Source organism: Schistocerca piceifrons, chromosome 8, assembly GCF_021461385.2.
Source record: "Schistocerca piceifrons isolate TAMUIC-IGC-003096 chromosome 8, iqSchPice1.1, whole genome shotgun sequence".
Taxonomy (NCBI): domain Eukaryota; kingdom Metazoa; phylum Arthropoda; class Insecta; order Orthoptera; family Acrididae; genus Schistocerca; species Schistocerca piceifrons.
The window spans coordinates 18,038,399-18,063,066 of record NC_060145.1 but is presented as its reverse complement, the minus strand read 5'-3'; the positions used below and the strand labels follow the sequence as shown (position 1 = coordinate 18,063,066).

General features: G+C 43.2%; 1 protein-coding gene across 1 annotated transcript in view; it reads left to right on the top strand.

Annotated features, from left to right (window-relative positions):
- Window positions 1-360: 360 nt before the first annotated feature.
- Window positions 361-24,668, top strand: part of LOC124711312 (putative fatty acyl-CoA reductase CG5065) — a 402,306-nt gene continuing 377,998 nt past the window's right edge. The window contains exon 1 of the mRNA XM_047241329.1: window positions 361-836. Within this exon, the coding sequence (XP_047097285.1) occupies window positions 670-836 (167 nt within the window). The 5' untranslated portion in view covers window positions 361-669. The remainder of the gene's footprint in view (window positions 837-24,668) is intronic.

Sequence of the window (24,668 nt, the reverse complement as noted above, 5' to 3'; positions counted from 1 at the left end):
ATGTCAATGAAGAGTTAAAATCTTCTCCCTATTTCGGAGCTCCGCGGTAACAAGAATTGTATAATCAATGTAGATTATGGATTTCTGTAACGGGAACGCAGGACACATCGTAAATCATTCGTATAATAGCTTGTGACCTCGCATAATTTCTCATTTGTCAATACAATCGGTATTCAGATTTCGAAGTATTCGGCGGAAGCTGTTAAAAAGATTGGCCCGTCGAGTTTCAGCTTTACCGGATTAATGGGAGCCCCCGCGCCTGCGCAGTGGCGTCTGCCGAGGCCCTCTCCCGTAGTAACGGCGCGCTGCCGACAGATGGCTTCGTCGCGCTGAAACGCCAGTCGCGCCGCTGTTGTTCTCGCGCCCGCGCGCGCAGGCCGCGTAATCTTCCTCGCTCTGCCGCCCGTATGTCGTCGCTTTAATTACCGCTGCTCAGCAATAGGGCAAAACTCGGCGACTGTGTGCGATGCTCGGGCCGGAAAGAGAGTCGGGCGCGTAGTATCGAGTGGAGCGGCGGCAGACGCGACGCGCACCCCGCGGCGGCGGCGGCGAGAAGCGGGCGCGAGCGCCAATCACTGACCTAGACCCGGGTGACGTCACCGGCGCGCTCCCCTCGCGGCACTACGGCAGCGGCAGCGGCAGCGGCGGGCAGTCGGCGGTCGCCGGGGGATGTGTTGTGAGGTGTTGCGCGTCGGAGGCGACGTCGGCGGTGTGTGCGGCAGCGTCGACTCAGCCGTGGGCGGCGTGGCAGGCGGCGGCAGCAGCCGAGACCCGCACAGTGGCGGAGGCGGGTCCCGCCCCCAGGCGCCGCAGCCCCTCGCCGGCCTGCACAGTAAGTCGCCTCGGCCAGCTGCCGCCTCCCCCGGCCTCGGCTACCGGCATTGATCACATTTTTATCCACGCGTGTCTCGGATAGGGAGTGCGCAGTGTGTTAGCTCGGCTGGAGGGCGCCCTTCGCCGTTCTTGTTCAATATTAAAAGGCTGCGTATTGCCTGCCAGATCGTTAACAGGTGATGCACTGATCTGTAACGAAGGACTACAGTGAAGAAAACCACTACACAGGTATACTGACAGACCTGGATAAGATTTCAAAATTGTGAAAGTATAGCAGCTTGCGATATCCTGAAATATGAAACTGTTCATTTCACAACATGCTAAACTATAGCATTCGTATGCTTACAATAACGACGATTCACATCTGGAGTCAGTCAAGTAGCTAGGTGTAACATATGCGGTAAATGAAGTGGAATAATCCCACAGCCTCAATCGTAGGTACTGCAGACGGCAGACTTGGGTTCATCGGTAGAATACTGGATTGCTCTCAAAACTAGCGTGCGACCCACTTCAGACTATTGTTCAACTGTGTGGGATTCACACCACAGAGAAGCAACTGGAGACGCTGAACGTAGGCAGAGATGGGCAGCACGAATGGTCACAGGTTTGTTTGACGCGTGGGAAGGTGTGACGGAACACTGAAAAACTGAGCTGTCAGACACCTGAACACAGACGCAAACTCTCCCGTCAAAGCCTACTCACAAAGTTTCAAGGACCAGCTGTAGGTGACTAATCACGGAATATACCACATTCGCAGTACGTGCCGCGACGGCAGGATTAGACCAAGTACAGTGCACGGAGAGACGTATGGGCGTCAGTCTTTCTGTATATGTAAATGGAGTGGGAGGAAACCCTAATACGTACTTGAGTGGCAAGTACCCTCCGCCATGCGCTTGGCGGAGCACGCACGCACACGCCTGCCCACGGTACACGCAGAGGGTGTCGGCCGAGCCGCCGCGCTGTAGTCGGTGCCGCTCTCACGCACTGGACGTCTGTGGCAATGCGGCTCTTCTGCACTGCTGTCCAAGGCAAGGCGCTACTCCAGGTTCGTTGCTTCTGCCTTTCTGCCACCTGGTTCGAAGTTCTATCTCGCCCTCTATAAAATGATTGTGAATGGCAGCGAGTGTAAACCGACTGTTTCGTTTTTCTTGCCAAAATATCACATTTTCGACGTTACGCAGATATAATGTTTCCACCTGCAGGTAGTAGTGCCAGTTCAGTGCGATACAACCCGTCAGTACACGGCTGCAAAGTCACACACAGATTTTTGAGCGTTACCTTTGATTCTTAACGCATCAGTGCAGCACCCAACCTCAGTGAATGTGCAAAAATGCCGCACACCTGCCCTGGTGAAAGAGCTGGTGGTACTGCCTGTAGAAACCTTCTACAACTGTGAAACGATGGTTCCGGTTTTATTGTGGACGTAAAAGACGTGACTGGCAGCAGCGTATGTTACGATGGTGAAAATGAAATCACAGTTTACAAGGGCCGAAATGATGCGTTTGTCTTGCGGATGAATTTGCACGACAAACGACGCCCACAAGAAGAGAATAAAAAATGTGCACATATCGGACAGCTAATTAACAATTACGGAATCTAATCGGGGAGAAAAGTGTTTTATTGTGCAACGTGACTAAAAGAAGCCTGATAAAGCACATGCATTTATGGTAATGGATAAAAATGTGAGAGGCAAAAACTGTAGCTAAATTGATGGAGGTTATGGAATGGAAGCTGCGCAAAGATGAAGGGACTTGCACGCGATTAACTATCATTAGTAGCTGAAGGCTAGAACGATAAGAATCATGACGAATTCTTTACAATGCTTTGTGCTTTTCACCAAATACTAAAGCGAAAGTACTGCTCCTAACCTCACGCACCGATTTTAAAAGCGTCAAGGTGGCATTTCTTTCAAGCTGTGCAGTGGCTCTCCAGCGCTCAGCAGCTACTGGAGGAAGAATACGAGGCCAAGTTCGACTTCTCTACAATAGTTTACTTCACTCTGAGAAACCATGAGCAAGTAATCTGGCCTCCCACGTTTTGCCTGCGACAAATTCTCCCAGAACTAATTTCAAACTAATTTTCATGACCCCGGTTCTGACAGAGTTTTTCGCTTGTAAAGAAGCTGCTGGAAATGTAAATCCTCTCCCGTGCATTCGCAATAATTGGAAATCATCTCGCCTGATATCTGACTGAAAACACCCAGAGTCTACAATAGGTCACAACTCCAGCATCTCGCCTTAGAGGTAGAGAATAAAAAGTTCCTGACAGCTTACTTTGTTATTGAAATCGTATTCTCCGATTTTCTTTCAAACTCTACACGCCATTGATTAAAAGAGGCGAACGGAAACAGTGTGCTCTACCGGAACCGAGGACCGGGCGTCCTACTTATGACTGCATCGGCCCTGCGGAGTTCCGTGGCAGGACGCCTGTGCGCCAGGGCGATTCTCCCCGTGACGTAGGACACCTATTATTACGAGACAACGTCAAATCTTAAGCATTCTAAAGTTATCGAGGATAAAAATACAGATAGAGAAAGATTATATACAGCTTATGCAGAAACTAGACCGAAGTGGTAAGAACCGAACCGTACCAGAGGGAGCCACTTACTGAGAATGTAGTCAGACAAGATGGTAGTTTTAGCCCAACCGCAGCGTTATACAAATCACACGAGTACATAGGGCAAGCATTAAAAGGAACGAAGGAAAAATTTGAGAAAGGAATTAAGTGCATGGAGAAGAAATTAAAATTTCAAAGTTTTTCGATGGCATTTATACGAGGGTTGGAACTTTAATAGTGGCAACTATTTATTTACAGCTCGTACAAAATAGATAAGTGTTTCAACGTTTTACTGACCTTCAAAGTAGTCATCAGCATTGTATTATAACCCGTTGCCAACGATGTGGAACTCGTAGGATACTCTTAGCAGTGCCAGTTGTGTTGACAGTTGGATCGGCACGGTCTGTTGCCCGACGAATTTGTAGCAGTTCTGAAGCGAATGCCGTGAAGTGTTTCCGTCAGTTTAGAAATCGAGTTGAACTCACGAGGGCTTATGTCAAGGGAGAGCAGTAGGTGGTATAGCACTTGGCAGCCCCATCAGTCAAACAAATCAGTAACAGCTTGCACTGTACGTGCTTGAGCATTATCCTGCAAAATGATGGTCAGGTCATGCAGAAATTTATCATCACTTCTGTCTCTAAGCTCGTCGTAGCTTGTGTTCCAAAAGTGAACAGCATAGAGACAGAAGGGAATGCACTTTCTGCAGGACCTGACCATCATTTTGCAGGACAATGCTCAAGCACGTACAGTGCAAGCTGTTACTGATTTGTTTGACTGATGGGGTTGCTAAGTGCTATACCACCTACTGCTCTCCCCTGACTTAAACCCCCGTGAGCTCAACTCGATTTCCAAACTGACGGAAACACTTTACAGCATTCGCTTCAGAACTGCTACAAATTCGTCGGGCAATAGACCGCGCCGCTCGAACTGTCAACACTACTGGCACGGCTAGGAGTATCTACGACTTCCACATCGCTGGCAATGGGTGATACACAGTGCTGGTGACTACTTTGAAGGTCAGTAAAACCTTGAAACATGCACCAATTTTGTACGAGCTGTAAAAAGTTCCAACCCGAGGAATAGTGCCAGAGGTGTTGGAAGATTATTTAAATGGAGCAAATACTGTATTGAAAAGAGGTTATAATATGGTCGCCCATTAAAATAAAACATGGGTAATGGGGATCAGTGGAATCAATGTGGGTGGTTTTTGGAGAATTAGATTACCATTTGCAGCACGAAAAGTAGTGGACGAGTTGAGCTATTTGGGCAGCAAAGTAACTAACGACGCCAGAAGTAAACGGGGTGTAAAAGGCAGACTAGAAGCATCAGTCAAAGGTTTCCTGAAAAAGAGAAGTAAGTTAACATAGTAAAAGTATTAGGAAGTGTCTTCTGAACGTTTATGTCTGGACTGCAGCCTTACGTGGACGTGAAACGTGGACCGTGAACAGTACAGATGAGATGAATCTCGCGTTTCAAAATGTAGTCTCACAGAAGAATACTAAAGATTATATGGGTAGATCTCGAATAACTGAGCCAACTGGGGGCAAACCAAATTTATGGCATAGTATGATCTGAAGAACGCATAGATTGATACGACGCATCTTAAACGATCAAGAAAATGCTAATGAAGAGGGCCTTGTTGTGGCAGAGACTGGTTTGATCCAGCTTCGCACTGCAGGTCCCTTCATCTCTGCATAACTGCTGCAACCATCTTCCACTTGAAGTTGTTTGCTGCAGTTAATTCCTGGTCTCCTTTACCGCCCCCCCTCCCCCATATCAATGTAATTGTTCCTTCCTGTCTTACGATTTGTCCGATTGACTTACACCTTCTTTTAGTGAAAATGTGACAAATTTCTGTTCTACCCATTTCATTTCAGTGCTTCCTCATTATTCATACCACCGACCCAACTAATATCTAGCTCTCTTCTGTATCAACACCCTGCTAAAAGTCACTACTATTTTCTTCTCTTTACTGTTTATAGACCACGTTTCACTTCCATACATCAAATAAAAACTTCCTAAAATTTAAATTTGCGACTGATATTCTTTTTCAGAGAAGTTTTAGTTGGTGTTTCGTGTCTGTCTTTTACACCCTCATTACTTGTGTCATTGTTGATTATTTTGCTTCCCAAATAGCAAAGATCGTCTTCTACGATCCGTTCTTCATTTGTTAATCTCATTCCTCCGGCATAATCCGTTTCAATTCGGCTGCAGTCCATTGTGATAGTTTTACGTTTCTACAGGTACAGTCTTTTCAAGACTATCCACTCCGTTTCACTGATCTTCCAAGTACTTTGCTATCTGTAACAAGTTAAACGTCTCTGGTAAACCTTCAAGTTTTCAGTTCTTCTCCTTCAGCTTAAATTCCCTTTCCAAATTTCTCCTTGTCGTCGTTTAAAGCTCACTCAGTGTCCAGATTGAATAATATCGGGGCTACGCTACAACCCTGCCTTACTTCCTTCACAACTACTGCTTCTCTTTCATCTTCTTCGATTCGTACAAATGAAATCTTGTTTCTATAACTGAAGATAATCTTCCGCTGCCTGTAGTTTACCCCTCATAACTTCGGAATTTTAGAGTTTGTTCCAGTCAGTATTTTCAAGAGGTTTTTTTTAAAAAATACAAATGTTGCAATTATAGATTTTGATTTCTTTTCATAAACAGATTATTTATAACAAGCTAGCTGGTTATATAGACATATCGACATTTACCGTGGAAGAACTCGATAACATAACACACTGCCAGAGATGCGTATTCACATTATAATTATATTTGGCTGCTCTAAATAATATGACGTGATCTTTTCAAAGGAGTCTCAGCCGATTCGCATACCTGCTTGACAAAATGAACCAACATTGACTGTAATCGTGATGGCGTCGACTTGCACCTACATGATAACAACGTCACGTGGCCGCCAGCCGCCAGCAATACGCCCACGCAGCTGATACGCTGTACAGTGCAGCGCGCATGTGTCTAGGATACCTCCCTCACCTCTGTGCCTAGATACAAACACCTCTTGAATCCAACCACATTTGCCTGGTGACCATATAGTCGTATACTGTCTAAATCTGAAATCAGACGTTCCTTTCGTGCGCTATAGACGTGGTTAACATACAAGAATAATCGGGACGAGAGAGACGTAAGTTCTCATCCGACCGTCCTGATTTAGGTGTGCGATTTTTCAGTAAATCACTTGGAGGAATGTCCTAATGACAAATCTTCAGCCGCCGCGCCCCTTTTCGAATCCGACCGAGGTGTTTTGTGGTTAAGACATGGCGTTCTGAAGCAGCGGTACCGAAACCTCACCATCAGGCTTGTCGAAATAATATGACGTAATGGTATTTTCAATGGACAAAATGAACCGACATTGACTGTAGCGATGAAGACACCGCCATGCTGCATAATCCATGCGCGGGGCAATAGGGTACCACTATTCAATAAACTCAATTCAGTTATGTGACGTTCTGCAATTTGATGAACTCAGAATAGGTTACATATTCATTGCAGCGAGAATATCGCTTCAAGCATCACAAAAAAACAAACTGCCTCATACAGGTGAACTAAATTTAAAGTGTGATGATGCAGCACAGTTTCCGAACCAACTTGTAACACGTTAAGTAATATACACAAATAAATCAGTTGGTTTTCCCTTCCTAACTAGGTCAAGTATTTCGACACAACGCCAGTTTTGCAAGAAGAAACCGGAAGTTGGCGAGCGCGATTGATTCAAATCTATAAGATGGAATACAATGCCGTAAAGTAATTTTTAGACGTGGACGCTGTGCCCATAACGGAAATTCATCACCATATTGGCGAATTTACTGCTTAATTTTCAACAGCTTGGATTTACTCCGTAATTAACGTAATAGAAAGACATCTACAATTTAGTACACCTATGTACATTGCTTTCGTTGACTACGTAAAAAGCATTTGACAAGGTAAACGGAACAGACTTCCTTCAATCCTTACTCGACAAGTTAACCGCAGCTTTTAGTAAAACTAACACAGTATATGTATGATACAACATACTTTCAAGTTTTAATTGGAGCGAAATGACCCAAGGACGTCGAGAAAGGTGCCCTTTGTGACATATTCACTTTGATCTATACTTGATAAATAATTGTCAAAAATTGTTATCAAAACACCTGAAAAGAAATAACTCTGCTATACATACAATGCTCACAGTAGACAAACAAGTTATTTTAGCTGGAAATAAGGAGAACGTTACCTGCTTGTGAAAGTAGCAAGTCAATATAATTTAAATATTTGCACGCCATAACCTCTCCGTTTGCCAGGTATTATGATACCTCACTTTCAACATTTTTTGTACAGCGCAATGTGCGTATTTGTGCCAACAATCCCACAAACGCAGAACGCGACCTGGAATTGTTGCGAACGTTTGCCAGCCCTTATAAATAACCTTGGTTTGCCAGTAAACTTCGGGGTAGTGTAAAATGGAGTATGCGAGCTGTTGCCGCGCTGCTAGGGGAAACGAACGTAAATGGAATATTTTTAATGTCGTTTCCCATGTATTACACTTCATTTAAGTACGCTAGTCATGGTTATTGTGCTTGATAACTGAAATGCAAATTTACGCTGAATTATAGGTCAATAAATGAGAGTATCAATTTGATACTTTGGTCTTTTAACATGGCAACACAAACGATAGTCACAACAGAGACTCATGTTTTGCGTTTACTTATAATACTCACAGACGCCGAAACTTCGGCTCTAATAAATCAGATAGACCCAAAACGCTCTGATTTATAGTGTGAAAACAGCGAAGACGAATTTTAATTGAATGTCAGACTGATTAAGGAAAACCGTAACTCTTCTTGGAAAACTTTAGAAATGAAGAATCTCTATACCAGTTGCAGCACGATTTTAAACCAATAGGGAGGAAAAATGACAGGATTCTTACAGGCACATGGATATAGAAGTTTAGAATTCTCTTAAGATTTTTTAAATAATTAGGAACTTTAGATAATGGATTGTAGAAATTACAGATTTTTTCTTTTCTCATAAACATATTTTTACCAACCCAAATTACTGTACAACAGCCAATATCCAGTTATAATCTTTGGAAGCCATTTCAGTATTTTTAAGACCATGTAAATGACATTTTTTGTGAAAGTAACTGATTTGCTAATTTAAGAGGTTCATGAAAATCATTTGATACCAATTTAGATAAAGTGAAAACGTCTTTGGATGTTGGATTTACTCAACAGTAATTGGTTATCCACGTTTTCAAATGGTTCAAATGGCTCTGGGCACTATGTGACTTAACTTCTGAAGTCATCAGTCGCCTAGAACTTAGAACTACTTAATCCTAACTAACCTTAGTAATCACACACATCCATGCCCGAGGCAGGATTCGAACCTGCGACCGTAGCGGTCGCGCGGTTCCAGACTGTAGCGCCTAGAACCGCTCGGCACCCCGGCCGGCGTTTGAAAATGTTTCGGTCTCAAAGAACAAGAATTCCCGAAGCAGTACACAATATTTCCAGAAACAGTTTCTTTCTTCTACGAGTCAACCTTAACGTTGTTGTCGATAGTTCTGCGCGCCGATATTATAGACAATCTGATCGCTTCAGGAAAGTGAGGACTATGCTAAACACCGTTTGAGACTCGTGTCTGAAGGCCCCATGGTCTACAGACATTTTCACTGACAATCAAATGATCGCATTTAAACAGTGGACTCGTTAAGGAAGAGTTACGGACTATATCAGTTCAGAGACTAGAAATCTACTCTGTAGGAATCAGCATGGGTTTCGAAAAAGACGGTCGTGTGAAACCCAGCTCGCGCTATTCGTCCACGAGACTCAGAGGGCCATAGACGCCGGTTCCCAGGTAGATGCCGTGTTTCTTGACTTCCGCAAGGCGTTCGATACAGTTCCCCACAGTCGTTTAATGAACAAAGTAAGAGCATATGGACTATCAGACCAATTGTGTGATTGGATTGAAGAGTTCCTAGATAACAGAACGCAGCATGTCATTCTCAATGGAGAGAAGTCTTCCGAAGTAAGAGTGATTTCAGGTGTGCCGCAGGGGAGTGTCATAGGACCGTTGCTATTCACAATATACGTAAATGACCTTGTGGATGACATCGGAAGTTCGCTGAGGCTTTTTGCAGATGATGCTGTGGTGTATCGAGAGATTGTAACAATGGAAAATTGTACTGAAATGCAGGAGGATCTGCAGCGAATTGAAGCATGGTGCAGGGAATGGCAATTGAATCTCAATGTAGACAAGTGTAATGTGCTGCGAATACATAGAAAGATAGATCCCTTATCATTTAGCTACAAAGTAGCAGGTCAGCAACTGGAAGCAGTTAATTCCATAAATTATCTGGGAGTACCCATTATGAGTGATTTAAAATGGAATGATCATATAAAGTTGATCGTCGGTAAAGCAGATGCCAGAGTGAGATTCATTGGAAGAATCCTAAGGAAATGCAATCCGAAAACAAAGGAAGTAGGTTACAGTACGCTTGTTCGCCCACTGCTTGAATACTGCTCAGTAGTGTGGGATCCGAACCGGACAGGTTTGATAGAAGAGATAGAGAAGATCCAACGGAGAGCAGGGCGCTTCGTTACAGGATCATTTAGTAATCGCGAAAGCGTTACGGAGATGATAGATGAACTCCAGTGGAAGACTCTGCAGGAGAGACGCTCAGTAGCTCGGTACGGGCCTTTGTTAAAGTTTCGAGAACATACCTTCACCGAAGAGTCAAGCAGTATATTGCTCCCTCCTACGTATATCTCGCGAAGAGACCGTGAGGATAAAATCAGAGAGATTAGAGCCCACACAGAAGCATACCGACAATCCTTCTTTCCACGAACAATACGAGACTGGAATAGAAGGGAGAACCGATAGAGGTACTCAGGGTACCCTCCGCCACGCACCGTGAGGTGGCTTGCGGAGTATGGATGTAGATGTAGATGTAGAGTGGATGTGACAAAACATCATCTATACACACAAACTGATTTCTCAGATGATAGTGAATGAGGTGAGGAGACCTTTGAAACGGGAGCTGCAGAAACGCGAAAACTACGGACAGTGGCACAAATTCCACATATAATTGCAAGAAAAAATTGTGCAAAGCATTTGTCTAAAAAACAGATCAAAATGCCGACACTCACACTGGCGCTCGTTGACATTTGTGAGATGTACGTCACCTATAGTGTCCCTTTGTTTTAACAATTGCATCAGACAATTTCAAATCCAGGTGTATAGCATAAGACCCAAGGTGTCATATACGATATTTCCTGTCAGACCCTTCCGGCCGCAATGCAGGTTTTTTCAACATCGTATATCATCTCTTGTAACCCTAAGGCAATAAAAAACCATAGTTTGTTTTCATGCCACTGTGTTTCTTGCTGTGAATGTGAAGAAGATAAAAGTAACGGCATTTAGAGGATGAAAGCCAGTAAGGGCCAAAGAAGTGTTTAATAACGCAATCATAGAACAAGTTAACCAAGTCTTTTACCACAGACGTTATATTGTATCAATTGAATTCTGCAACTCTATTGCACAAACGGCGTTTTAAAAATAGGATTATATATACATGGCACAAGTAATGTCAGGCAAAGACATTGTTGTTTGGATGTGAATGTTAGATACCTGCAGAGATGTGATTTCTGAGAGCAACAACAGTGGCTTGACATCACTTGAGAGGATGAGAAATGAAAATAACAGAATATAGTTACTGTATCTAATGTGGATGAAGGAATAATAAAAGTACATCAGCGAATGAAAGGAACAGTTAACAGGAATGCACTGGAAAAATGTAAGCCGAAACAAGGGCTACAGGAGATCGGTCGGGCAGATGGATCCAACGAAGTACGTGTATAAGGGACAAACCAGAGCTTGTATTATCCTTAAGGTTGAAGATGGTCATGAGAGGCGGATGGCTTAAAGAAAGCCAGTTATACCGTGATAAAAATACGTAGGCTACTGCGGTCGTTGTCAGTCTCCCTAAAATGCCCATGAGTGTCCCCAACAGTACTTAAATAAGCCGAGGTTGCAGCGGCCTTCTACAGAGCAAAGAAGGTGCACTCTTATGGAAGACAATCCACGTGACAGACGTCTCAAAACAGCAACATCATCAGAAAAGACCGAGAAAGTGCAGTGGACAATGGGCGTGGGCGTGGGGCGCCTCACGTCGTAATAACGTCAGACTTTAATGCAGCACCCATATCACACGAAAAGTTAACTGAAAGAAAGTTTTGTGGAACTTAAATGTCGCGTTTAAACGGTGACCAAAACCGCAACCCAGAGCGAGTGTGCCAGCATTACAGAATACAGAAGCTAACTGACTATACGCCCCGAGGTATTACTATGGTCGAAGGGTTGTTATACAGTCAATCACCTCAATATTTGGACACTACGATATGTTAATCTTGTAGCATCATAACTATATTCGTAACAAAACAAACAAACCATGTAACCAAGTATTATTATATTTCGTGATGTGTCTTGTAAATAATAGCATAAACTTTATTAAGATAAACATACATAAGTTCTTTTATAATACTATTTAAATACAACTCCGTGCTATACTCGCGGTACTTTAATATTCGGACTCTTTGCAGAACTAATCATTTCAAGACTAGATTTTGTGAAGCGTTAAATGTTTCGGTATCTTGTCGGGTTGCTATTCTGTTTTATCACTTATTTCAAACGCTGCGGCATACTGCAAATGATCTTTTTTAAATAGTCCGCATGTAGACTGCCCCAATCTTCCTTTAATGGACGCGTCAGAGTTTCGTTGGACGATACTGTTGTTTTTCTAATACGTCGTCCAGTTCTCCACACACATTCTCAATGGGGTTGAGATCTGGTGATTGAGGTGGTGGTTGTAAGACTTTGGGGCAATTGTACAACAAACATTCCTGCAGAATGCGAGCCTTATGTTTCTGGTCATTGCCCTGGTAAAACTTGAACATGTTTGATAACCCCATGGTTCAGTACTAGTCATATTTGACCATAATACTGTCGATGAACACCAATTCGCGCGGTCCAAATATCGATATACGGCCCCAGACAAGAACGCTGCCACCTCCATGCTTTACAGTCGGTTTAATAGTTGTGACTAAATTCTTCGTTCTTCTTCCGCCACACCATGCATGATTCGTCCACCAGACCCAAAAACGTTAAATTTACTTTCGTCGGCAAAAATGACGTCGTTCCACCATATTTCATCCTTCGCAATAAACTCACTGGCAAAGTACAATCTCTTCGTTTGATTCTGTTCATTCACATACGGCTTCCTGGCCACTCTTCCATCGTAGCCACTTTGCTTTTCTCGTAAAATATATATCCACACACCAGATACTAATTGAGCACACGTAATGTTTTTGTTAACTCAAGAAAACTTGAATTTATTGTCTCTAGGTATTTCAGTACACTTTTATTCATGTAAGTGTGCGAGGGCCATCAAATACTACACCCCCCTCTACACGGAAATTCAATAATAAAAAAATTAAACAAAAATCCTAAGTGCCATCGCCACTTTAAATCTGACCTTACGTGACAGTTTAAGACAATTCTGACTCCCTTCAGGCGTTGACAATACGCGATCCGCTAAGTTCCCTACTTGAATTCGGCCACTCGTCACTTTAGCTATCAAGTTTTTCTTTAGCTGCGTGCTGCTTGTAAAATGGGTCCTTTATTTTCTCGTCACTTATCCACTAAACCACTGGTGCACTCTATCACAATATAGTGAAACAGTTCGTATTTATTCGAGCCAATTCTCGGTCCGCTGTAAGATGGTGGTACTTCAACAACAACTACGAACATGTGTTCGAGGGTTTCCCTTCTCGACACACACACCAACCACTACCAAACCACTTCAACAAAACGGCTAACAACCCAATTACCTCTGGGCGAGCCGCGACCAGTAATCGTAAAACACGGACAGGATATCGGTTCCACCGATTCCCAAACACTCGGCACTACACATCTACTTCTCTAACTAGGCTCACGCTGGATTTACCACAACAAACTTTACGAGCGAAACTGCCCACAAGACGACAATCAATTGGCTTAGCGTTGGGAGGAAACAACCGTCACAGCCACGTATATGAGCAGGGGCATAACAGACTAAATAGCCACGCTGCCTTCGCGACCTGTACTGGTATTACCAATAAAAACTCCTTTCCCTCTCCCAACCGCTGCAGTGCCTCACTACACCACGCAGTATGTCGCTCTACTATCAGACCTACACGCACACCGATATATCGGTGAGAGGTCTAATGGGAACTAACTAACTCTTTCTGTCATACCATAGGAACCATTTAAAACGAACAAACGCGCAGCGCCACGCCAACTTTTGACAGTTAATTAATTATTCGTTGCTGCTGTCGGTTCTCTACGACAGCGGCCGGCTGCTGGGCGTCGCTCAGGCAGCATCGCTGAAGTCGCGCGTGCTCACCATCTGTTTTTTCGTCGACGCTCTCGGATCATCTACAACTTTTTTTTTTCTTAATACATCGTACACGTATATTTGCAGTAACCACCGGGTGTTTTGTATTAAGTTATCGGGTAGGACGCTCAGCGCTAGTAAGGGCGTTTTGACACAGCACACACTGACGATCTCTGCCACAGTACTCTTACTTATGTTGAGCGTGGCAGCAATTTTTCTATATGATTTACATTTCGCGTTGTGAAAACTCACAAACTGTCGGATCTCAAAACTAGTATTAGCTTTGCCGTGGCATCGTACCGTCTGGACTGTCGACCGCGCTTTTGAAACACGCGCTGCCTTATGTAAACGGTGAAAACAAGTGCGGCACTGCCATCTGTCCGGATATTAAACTAACGTGACCATCGAAGAGTGCTTTATTTCAGTGGTATTATTTAACAAGTGGTATACGTGGTGTAAACATCATTCATACTATTGTTTACTGGACATACTGGGTGATCAAAAAGTCAGCATAAATTTGAAAACTGAATAAATCACGGAATAATGTAGATAGAGAGGTACAAATTGAAACACGTGCTTGGAATGACATGGGGTTTTATTAGAACCAAAAAGCTACGAACATTGAAAAAATGTCCGACAGATGGCGCTTCATCTGATCAGAATATCAATAATTAGCATAACAAAGTAAGACAAAGCAAAAATGATGTTGTTTACAGGAAATGCTCATCTGTCCACCATCATTCCTCAACAATAGCTGTAGTCGAGGAATAATGTTGTGAACAGCACTGTAAAGCATGCCCGGATTTATGGTGAGGCATTGGCGTCGGATGTTGTCTTTCAGAATCCCTAGAGATGTCGGTCGATCACGATACACATGCGACTTCAGGTAACCCCAAAGTCAATAATCGCACGGACTGAGCTCTGGGGACCTGGGACGCCAAGCATGATGAAAGTGGCGGCTGAGCACACGATAATCACCAAACGACGCGCGAAAGAGATCTTTCACGCGTCTACCAATACTTTTTTGTTGTTGTTGTTGTTGTTGTTGTTCTAATAAAACCCCACGTCGTTCCAAGCATGTGTGTCATTTTTACCTCTCTATCTACATTATTCCGTGGTTTATTACGTTTTCAAATTTATACTGACTTTTTGATCACCCGGTATATCTATCTTCACATAATACGTGGATATATTATTTTTTCTTTTATTCAGAATACAGTTGTGTTGCAGCGAAGTAAAAATCTCTTAGTGTCCGATTATTAAGGTTATTCACTGTATACATTTTCGTATTGGTGGTAAGCAAGGAACCGTTTTGTAAATTCGGAATGTTGGAATATTGTTCGCCCTTTGTGTTCCCAGTCAATAGCAGCTGTTTATAAACTCTCGAAAGTATGGACAATGTTTGTATTGTCATCATGCGGACGGGAGGCATTAAGCGAACGTACGTAAACCGTTAACAGTTGTACATGAGGCTTCAACTGATGAGTGGGTTGCCGTCAGCCGCATTTGACCCCTCCTCTCATTTTCACACCTACCGATCTATAAACAGCAACGATGCTGTAGAGGGAAGGGAGGGGGTAAACAGTTGCCGCATCGCCAGGTCGTGTCGCGCTGCGCTTGACTATTGTTGATGCGCTCCGCGATTGTTCAGTCACTAGCGTTTCCTGTGTCGTTTTAAACAATTTTCTTTTTCTTTTGTGCTGCGAAAATGACTGTGGGCGGGAGCTTTACATCAGCGACGTCCTGTAGCTTGCGATTCAGGCAATAAGGAATATAGCGATAAGAAATCGAAAAACGTAATATTTGGGAGTAGACGTGTGAAAAATTTGACTTCGAAAATAAAACTTCATGGAAAAAAACGAATCTGGTACGTATTATTTATTTCCTCTATTACCCGATATTTCGTATATTTGCCATGATCATCACCTTCAGTGCTTACAGTGTATCTACGAATTTGTCTCGTATACTAGGGGCAGCGATTATTTCTCTAGTTTCATCCAACTGTTATCCATCTCTTTTGCTCCAAGTATTACTGCACGGAAATCCTGTTTCACGTTTTAAGTGCGATAAAATATTCGCCATTTCTTGAAAAGGATCCCAAAAGTACAGTCTGCTTAGCGTCGCGTCGCCGATAACATAAACTTTTCTTTCTTCCGTCAATTTTGCCCCACAGTACGGCCGTTGTATGTTGTCTTTAAGAGCAAATGCTTCGTCTCTGACTAAGCTGAATGGAAGGGGCTCGAGTAAAAAGTAGAAGCTTCAGCAGATTTAAATTGTTGCAGGTCATTTTGCTTTAAAGGTCCTATTTTTATAAAATGGCATGTCTCGACTATTTCTGCATGAACCTACGTCTATTAATGTGAAGTCATAGTGAGCGTCACAAACAACTAGTAACACGATTGAGACGGTTAAAAGCAAATGGGTCTAAATGGCAAAATCATTATTCTGAGAAAATTAGGATCAAATTTTGTATCAACTTTAAAATTCTCTTTTCATTTGCTCCATTGTCTACAGTAACCGTCATATGCACTAGTTATTAACTAAGCAGCTATAGATACACTATCAAATGAAATTCAAAATGAAGAACTTGCACCCTCTGACTCCAAGGTAGTCACTTACAGCCTTTTGACTCTCAGTAATATCAGCTTCGGAATGAAGCACAACAGCTACAGCTACATCGATACTCCGCAAGCCACCTAACAGTGTGTGGCGGAGGGTACCTTGAGTACCTCTATCGGTTCTCCCTTCTATTCCAGTCAAGTATTGTTCGTGGAAAGAAGGATTGTCGGTATGCCTCTGTCTGGGCTCTAATCTCTTGTAAAATGTAAAATAATATGTTGTCCCAGCTTCATTTATTAAATTAATCAATACACACAACTTTTATTGATTATACAATAATGGAGAGAATAAGGCAGATAGATAAACAATGTTACACATAGCAGACTCTTAGCACCTACACATACAAATACTCGCATTTATTTTTATGACAGGAAATGTCTTTTCTGATCCCAGACAGCTGCATCAGAAGGCACCATGTCATTTGCAGATAGTGTGCTTGGCCCGTTACTTGCTAGTGCGATGTCCTGTATGGTTGTGGAAATAGATGTTTTTATTTGCGCTTAATATTTGTACAGAATGGGTGGCAAATTTGAGGCAAAAATGGAAGTGGCGCTGCAGATTCTGATGTTTCTATGTTATTATGGTAAGTAGTGATCGTACATTCAACTGTATTACCGCTGACCTTGGGCATCCTATATTTGGTCGTCTTACGAAAATGGAATTAAAATTCAGGTCAACTTTGATGGTAGTTTATGGAACTTCCCATGCAGGAGTGACCTGAAATGAGGAACTTGTGGTAATTGATCTTTAGTGAGGTGCGCATTACGATGTACATCTAAAACTTAGCGATGTTTTTCATCTTGTTCTGTCCACCTGCATTACCACTAAAACCAATGAGGAAGTTGCTGTACACGCTTCCGCAAACCATCTCTGTTAGCATTTTCGCTGTCTGACTGTTTATTATTTCTTTTCTTCTTAAGATGTTCACCTTCTTCGGCCCTATTTCAATGTACTGAATGCGAAAACGGCGTCTAATCTGCCAAATTCTGAAGCACCGAATCACCTGATCGCAACAGCTTACAAAAAAACGTTTCTAACCTGAGAGATTATGTGCATTTACAACTCGCTGCATCCAAAGATAAGACACTTCTTGTTAAATAGTTCTTCAAATAGCCGCTTGGAAGCATTTCCGATCACCCTATACACCTATATACCTTTGCCAACTAACAGATCGGGCCTTCCTCTACGATATGGTGCACATACGTACAAATATTTTTTCTATCTCTTATACTTGCTTCTAAACGCCTTATATGAAAAAAAAAGTTTGTACTTGTAATTTAAAGAGCTGCTGTATTCATGTATGAAAAGTCTGAACACGCTTCTCGTCAGTTGCACCAAGATAGTTCTGAAAATCAGCATGCTTTTTAAACTTTTCTCGTATATTAAACCAGGCTTCCTCAGAAGCAGGTGGTATGCATATGCTTCGTGCGTTATCCCATATTTTGTGAGTGGTGTCTCGCACGGTTTTTGATATACTGGAAATAACACATCTCAAGGAATAACGCAACTGCGTAAATGTACAGCCCATAGCAGCGCACAGCGCCTGTAATAAGATACTTCTGCTTTATTAAAGCCACGTGAGAGCGTGACTTACACAAAAGAAATCAACAAGAAAAAAGGCGTCAAAAATAGTTCTCACGCAGAATCACACGAATTTCCTTATCATCTCCAGTTGCCACTAAACTGTCAGGATTGGAAGAAGCCTGTGTTCAGATGGATTCCGCTACAACTGTCATAGGATACCAAAGGTGACACAGCGGAAGAAATTATTCAGGTGCCGGCAGCAAACGAAAGCATTTTCTACTGTTACTATTGAACGATTTGAAATATGTGCCACAGACATTAAATTTGAAATGCTGTCTTTGTTGAAGAAGTAAACGAGGAGTAATAGTTCACTACAAAACTCGTGATTTTTAATTCATCTCACACATACCTACATATCCAGACCCACCCCTAGTTTTTACAACCAACCCAAGCCCACCAAGTATATCAAATCGCGAGCTAGTCTTTCACCAGTATTAAATATTTCCGATTTATTAGTGTTTACTTACTAGCCCTCAGCATAGCAGGGAACTTATAAAAAGACGTCGCAGACATTGTGGAGGAAAATTTTGTCGAGTTTTCCGTCTCTTCCTTATAAAATAACTTAAGTGTTATTTTCGAACTGTTAACATAGGATGGATTTCCGTTGTGGTCGGTGGCGCCTGTATTTTCTTTCCAGTAACAAAGCGAAAAGCAACAGTTCCTTTACAGTATGCGCTCCATAACTGACACGACTGCCTAGACCCACAGCTGAAGTGCGTCCAGGTCGATTCGATCAAGCGACAGTCGCGTTCTCTAGTGGCTGATCCGCCGCCAAGTTGTCTGTGTTTGAAGGTGTTAACGTGCGAGCACAAGACTGCTTTGCTGCTGCTCTCCCCCTAGTACAGATCTCTTCATGTCTACGTAACTACTGCAACACACACACGCACGCGCACACCGCTCTGTATTACCATATTAACCATTCCTTCGTGCCCAAGAACTTGTCTTACCAAACGATCCGTGCTTTTAGTCTGGTTGTATGTCATAAATGCTTTTTCTAAAGAAGTTTGGTTCATTACCTCTTCATGAGTTATTCGATCTAGCCATCCAATCTTTAGCATTCTTCTGTAGCGCCTCATTTCAAAAGTTTGTATTCTCTTCGTTTCTCTAAGGTTCATGCATGGTCCATGTTTGACTTTGGTACAACGCAGACCCGTTGGTGTCAATCGTCATATGTTTCGTGGTTTTTTAATATCCTCGTTATGCTGCAATGTTTTTTTGGTCACCGTATCTTCACATTTTTTACGTTGCTTTTTAACTGCTTGATAGTAAGCAGCAGCTGACGACTGACTATTTTTGTTGTTGAAAGAAAAAAATATATCTTTTAGTCTATAGTCGCAGATTCTTTATTTTCCTGGTTTCTGTTCACAGTGCCATCTTCATGCAGCACCTGTCCCAAAGTTGATGTGTCATTATTAGACACACCTATTTGCGAAGCGAGCGCGTCGTCTGCGTGACGGGCGATGCACGAGGATAGCACACTGCGCCGAAACCGGCAAAATGAATAAACTGCGACTATAGACTAAAACATTTACTTTTTCAATATTGGATTGGTCGCTGTTCCGTCGACGGTACTTCGGCAGTATGATATATTGACGCATTAGTTTCCCTCATTCAAAGTCACATTAATTCTATGATTGGTAGTTACGTATTTACAAAATTATTAATTAAGTAGCATGTATAAAATGTAAAATTAATTCCATGTTTCTTTTTTACAATAAAGAATCACAAGTTAAAAAATTCTAAGTTACGTAAATGTGTTAACTAAATACCTCCGACTGCCCTTTTGGCCAGCGGTTGTTGTTAGTGTTAAGTATATTATGAACGGCCCAAAAACACCCGTCTTCTTCCAGTGTAGGCCTGTTAAACGAAAACTGTTGGAAAGCCCTGGCCTGGACCAATGTCCACACACTTCGCACAATAGAAAACAAAGTTCAGGTACACAGCCGAAACTGAGCCTAAAAAACCTCCACACGGTTAGCCGTCAACGTCAAGTGGGAAGCACATACAGTCCAAAGGTGACTTTTTACGTGTATTTGCTGTTTTACATGTTTCATGAAGCGACTTCTTCGACTTTACTCCGAAACCTCGTTGAAGCTCTCTGTGGGCACATACAGGGTGATTCAAAAAGAATACCACAACTTTAGGAATTTAAAACTCTGCAACGACAAAAGGCAGAGCTAAGCACTATCTGTCGGCGAATTAAGGGAGCTATAAAGTTTCATTTAGTTGTACATTTGTTCGCTTGAGGCGCTGTTGACTAGGCGTCAGCGTCAGTTGATGCTAAGATGGCGACCGCTTAACAGAAAGCTTTTTGTGTTATTGAGTACGGCAGAAGTGAATCGACGACAGTTGTTCAGCGTGCATTTGGAACGAAGTATGGTGTTAAACCTCCTGATAGGTGGTGTATTAAACGTTGGTATAAACGGTTTACAGAGAATGGCCGCCAGGCACTTCATCACTGGCCTCCAAGAAGCCCTGATCTTACCCCCTGCGATTTTTTCTTATGGGGGTATGTTAAGGATATGGTGTTTCGGCCACCTCTCCCAGCCACCACTGATGATTTGAAACGAGAAATAACAGCAGCTATCCAAACTGTTACGCCTGATATGCTACAGAGAGTGTGGAACGAGTTGGAGTATCGGGTTGATATTGCTCGAGTGTCTGGAGGGGGCCATATTGAACATCTCTGAACTTGTTTTTGAGTGAAAAAAAACCTTTTTAAATACTCTTTGTAATGATGTATAACAGAAGGTTATATTATGTTTCTTTCATTAAATACACATTTTTAAAGTTGTGGTATTCTTTTTGAATCATCCTGTATTTCAGCAGAGTGCCTTAGCTGTGAGTCGAGCACCCGTCAGCGGTAGTGTGGTGGGTCCAGAACCGGCTTAAGGCACAAGAGACACATCCGCCGGTTGCGGAGCCAAGCTATACACGACGTGCCACAATTAGTAATGGCGACTGGGGGGGGGGGGGGGTGACCGAGTGCAGGATTTGTAATCAGCGCGATTCACAATTAGTAACGAAAACTGACGCGGGTAACAGTTTTCGAGGGAGAAGTTGGGAGGAGGGGGGGGGGGGGGGCAAATGGTAAGTCGATTGTGAGGCGTGCCGCTGAGATCTTTGGGGAGAGTTGCAGAGTTTAGGAGTCTCCCGCGCACCCACGTCACGTATTCTCCGACAGCCAATGCGCGTTCAGTAGTGCTATGTGGCTAATGAGAGCATTAAACGTGATCGTAGCGAATTGTCTACGGAATTTCGATTCCATTTGTTGCGATTTGTCTGCGCTGATTTTGATGGTAAGTGATAAATTCTGCGTAAGCAAGTGAAAGAGCGAATTTGTAGGATACAGGCTTTCTTTGAGCGGAATGCATGCGCATGCGCGTACTGCAATTGTCGCTTGGAACCGTCAACAATGCAGTCCCCGTCCGTTTCTCTACATGCGCGGATGGCCATCGCTCGTGGTTGGGGCTATAGAGGTCGCGCGAGGTCACGGTTTTAAGCGATTTCACCCCGTTTACATGGGGCTCCCAAAACCGGATTTCATAAACCGATTTCCCAATACCGCTTGTGGGTTGTGATGTAAACACTTCAAAATCTATTCTAGAAATTCGCTTCTAGTTGCCGGTTTTCCAATCCCGTAATCGACTTTCGTTCCCATGTAGACGCAGCCGGTTTTGAAACGTGCCCGGGCTGTCAGGATTCGGCTTGTTTTTAAAAACTTTCGGCTAATATGGACGGAGTGGCTTTTTGTACAGCGAAGGACAAGTAGAAATATTGTACCAAAGCTGTTTACACCTTGTCTAACTAAAGAGAAGTGGCGATTGTGCTAAGTAAGTCATAAATTGTAGCAACTTTTTTCTAGGCCCATATTTAACTGGGCTAGCAAATCCGCTTCACACCTTAACATGTAAAAAAACGGTCTCCGAAATTACTTTTTCGTGTACTCCTAGATTCGTGGTAACATCGTCAAGTATCGTTCCTGGAGAATTTGTCAGCTTTTTTTATAAGGCTCGTGTTCTAGTGTGCTTGAAAGGCTCCGGTTGTGCGGAGTCTTGCGCGAGTTTGGCTAGAAATGCGGCAGCCTTTGGGGTATGGTCCTGATCTCTGTCTTGGTGGGCAAATTCAAAGCATTGTGACTAAAATTAAGAGTTGTTGTACATCTGGGCTAATACTGCTTTGTGCCGTGGAGCCATTTCCTATGTTCTTAAACTTACTGTATGCTTAAAAACATTTAAAACGCAGAGTGGCTGAAGGCCTTTCTTTGAAATTCATTTGTTTGGGTGTAGTGGTAGCCCGGTCGTTGGTATTTCTGTTGTTTTTCAAGTGAAACGTTTGCGACCGACGTATGCCGGTGAACTATTTTAGCAACGGGTATTTTGCGTGTGAGCTATTGGTTGATACGTGAGCGGCTAGAGCCACCTATATGAAATATTATCTGTCATTATTCTTACGGCCATCTTTAACATGTTCCAGCAGTGCTGCCCTATGCGTTTTTAGAGTAATTTGTGGCAGTAAAGTGGTTTATGTCTAGCCTCCAATCGCACCTCTATGTAATTGTTATCATTGAACACCTTTAAAGCCTTCCACCTGTTACGTGGCAGGATTGGCGGGCTTATTGCTTGACGAGTTGTAACCTCACGTCTGATTACGTATCAAACAGCTAGTGCCCATACGATTTCATGTGAATAGTTGGACTTGCTTCTAACGCGGTGTATCGTCAGCTGAAGGCGCCGGTTGATGCAAGTACCGTTTTCATGTGCTGCGTCGATCAACGTCTATTTTTGAGTATGTCCTGTCAGGCGATTAGCTTCATTAGTGCTTTAAACTGAAACTCCCGAGCATCTATCTTTGCTCAGGAAAATTGTCAACCTGCGTAGTTTAGTGGAAACTAGAGCAGATAAGTTGTTTAAAAATTTTTTTGGGTGTTGTGTGGTCAAGGGCTGGATTAAAAAAAATGGTTTATTCCCTAAGTTAAAAGGGCTAGTGCCGATTCGAATTTGTAAATTCATTGGAGCTAAATTTAATCTGTTTGTGTAGTTTAAAAATTTAAACACCTGGTGCCGATTCAAAGGCGGCTAAGCGCCGAGTTAAACTTCATGTATTGTTTGCGCAGTCATCAGACCAACGCTAAATTTATCTTATTTTTACTATGTATGTAATTGGCAATTTAAGACACTACTGCCGGTTCAAGTAGGGAAGTCAAGTATTTTAAGCGGCTACAGTCCGACCAACAGTTTAGTATTTAAGTTAGAATCATAAACGTTCATTTTAACGCAACAGAGCGTAGGTGACGATGCGGGAGACCCGCACCGCCGTACTAGGCAACGTCCTAGTGGAAGTGGTTTGCCGTTGCCTTCCTCCGACCGTAGTGTGGATGAGTCATGATGATGAAGACGACACAACACCCAGTCATCCCGAGGCAGGTGAAAATCCCTGACCCCGCCGGGAATCGAACCCGGGACCCCGGACTCGGGCAGCGAGAACGCTACCGCGAGAGCACGAGAGCTGCGCACAAGTGAGGACTTGCTGAGAACCGTGGGGAATTTTAAGGTCTAATGGTCTTGTAATTATTTAGTGACGAAGGCCTGCAGACTTACGTGAATTTGGTTCACATGTTAGCTTGTGTCATTTGTTTTAATGGCGGCTTGGGCCGGGTGAAACATAAAAACCCTGATTGGTCAGGTCTTGCTGAATTAAACCGAAAACAGGAATGTGTTATTATGTGCTGTGGCTAATGTATGCTGTTTTTCTTAATAACTGTGTTCATTGCTCAAGTGCCGAAGTACGATTTTGTCACTAAAGTAAATTTCATTTTTTTACGCTTAGTACCTTTCACCCTAGGAGCCTGGTGTCCTGCACCTGGCGGAACAAAAGGCGAGGGGGTTACAGGTAGCGAGTGTGTGGAGTAGCGTTCTCGAGTGGGACGTGGGCGGGCCCTTCTGCGCGCGCGCCGCCAGCCAACTCCCACGCAACGTTCGCTGATAAGGCGCCCGGCCCGCTGACGTCACGCTATGCGGCCCCAACCACTACTAAGCTCTGCTGTGTGACCTACTTACACGGCCAACTCCCCACCGAACCCCTCTCATGTTTAGTGGTAAGAGCACCCAGTGGACAAACCGTCAAAAAATAAACACAGGATCAAGCTGGACGAAGGTGTGCTGGACTGTGAAAAAATAAGCAAAATATAAACAGTGAACAGTCTCAGAAAACGAAGTGCAATATAGAGCAACAGGGACAAGAAATGGCGTCGTAGGTAAGTGGTTACGGTGTTGGAAAAAGTTCAGACAAGGGAACCTCGTTTTGTATTATCGCGAAATAGGGGAGAGAGTGTCACTGAAATGGTACAGGATTTGGGATGGACATCATTAAAACAAAGGCGTTTTTCGTTGCGGTGGAATCTCCTCACGAAATTCCAATCACCAACTTTCTCCTCCGAATGCGAAAATATGTTGTTGACGCTGACCTGCGTAGGGAGAAACGATTACCATGATAAAATAGGGAAATCAGAGCTCACACGGAAAGAGACAGGTGTTCGTTCTTTCCAGGCGCTATACGATATTGGAATAATAAACAATTGTGAAGGTGGTTCGATGAACCCTCTGCCAGGCACTTAAATGTGATTTGCAGAGTATGCATGTAGATGTGG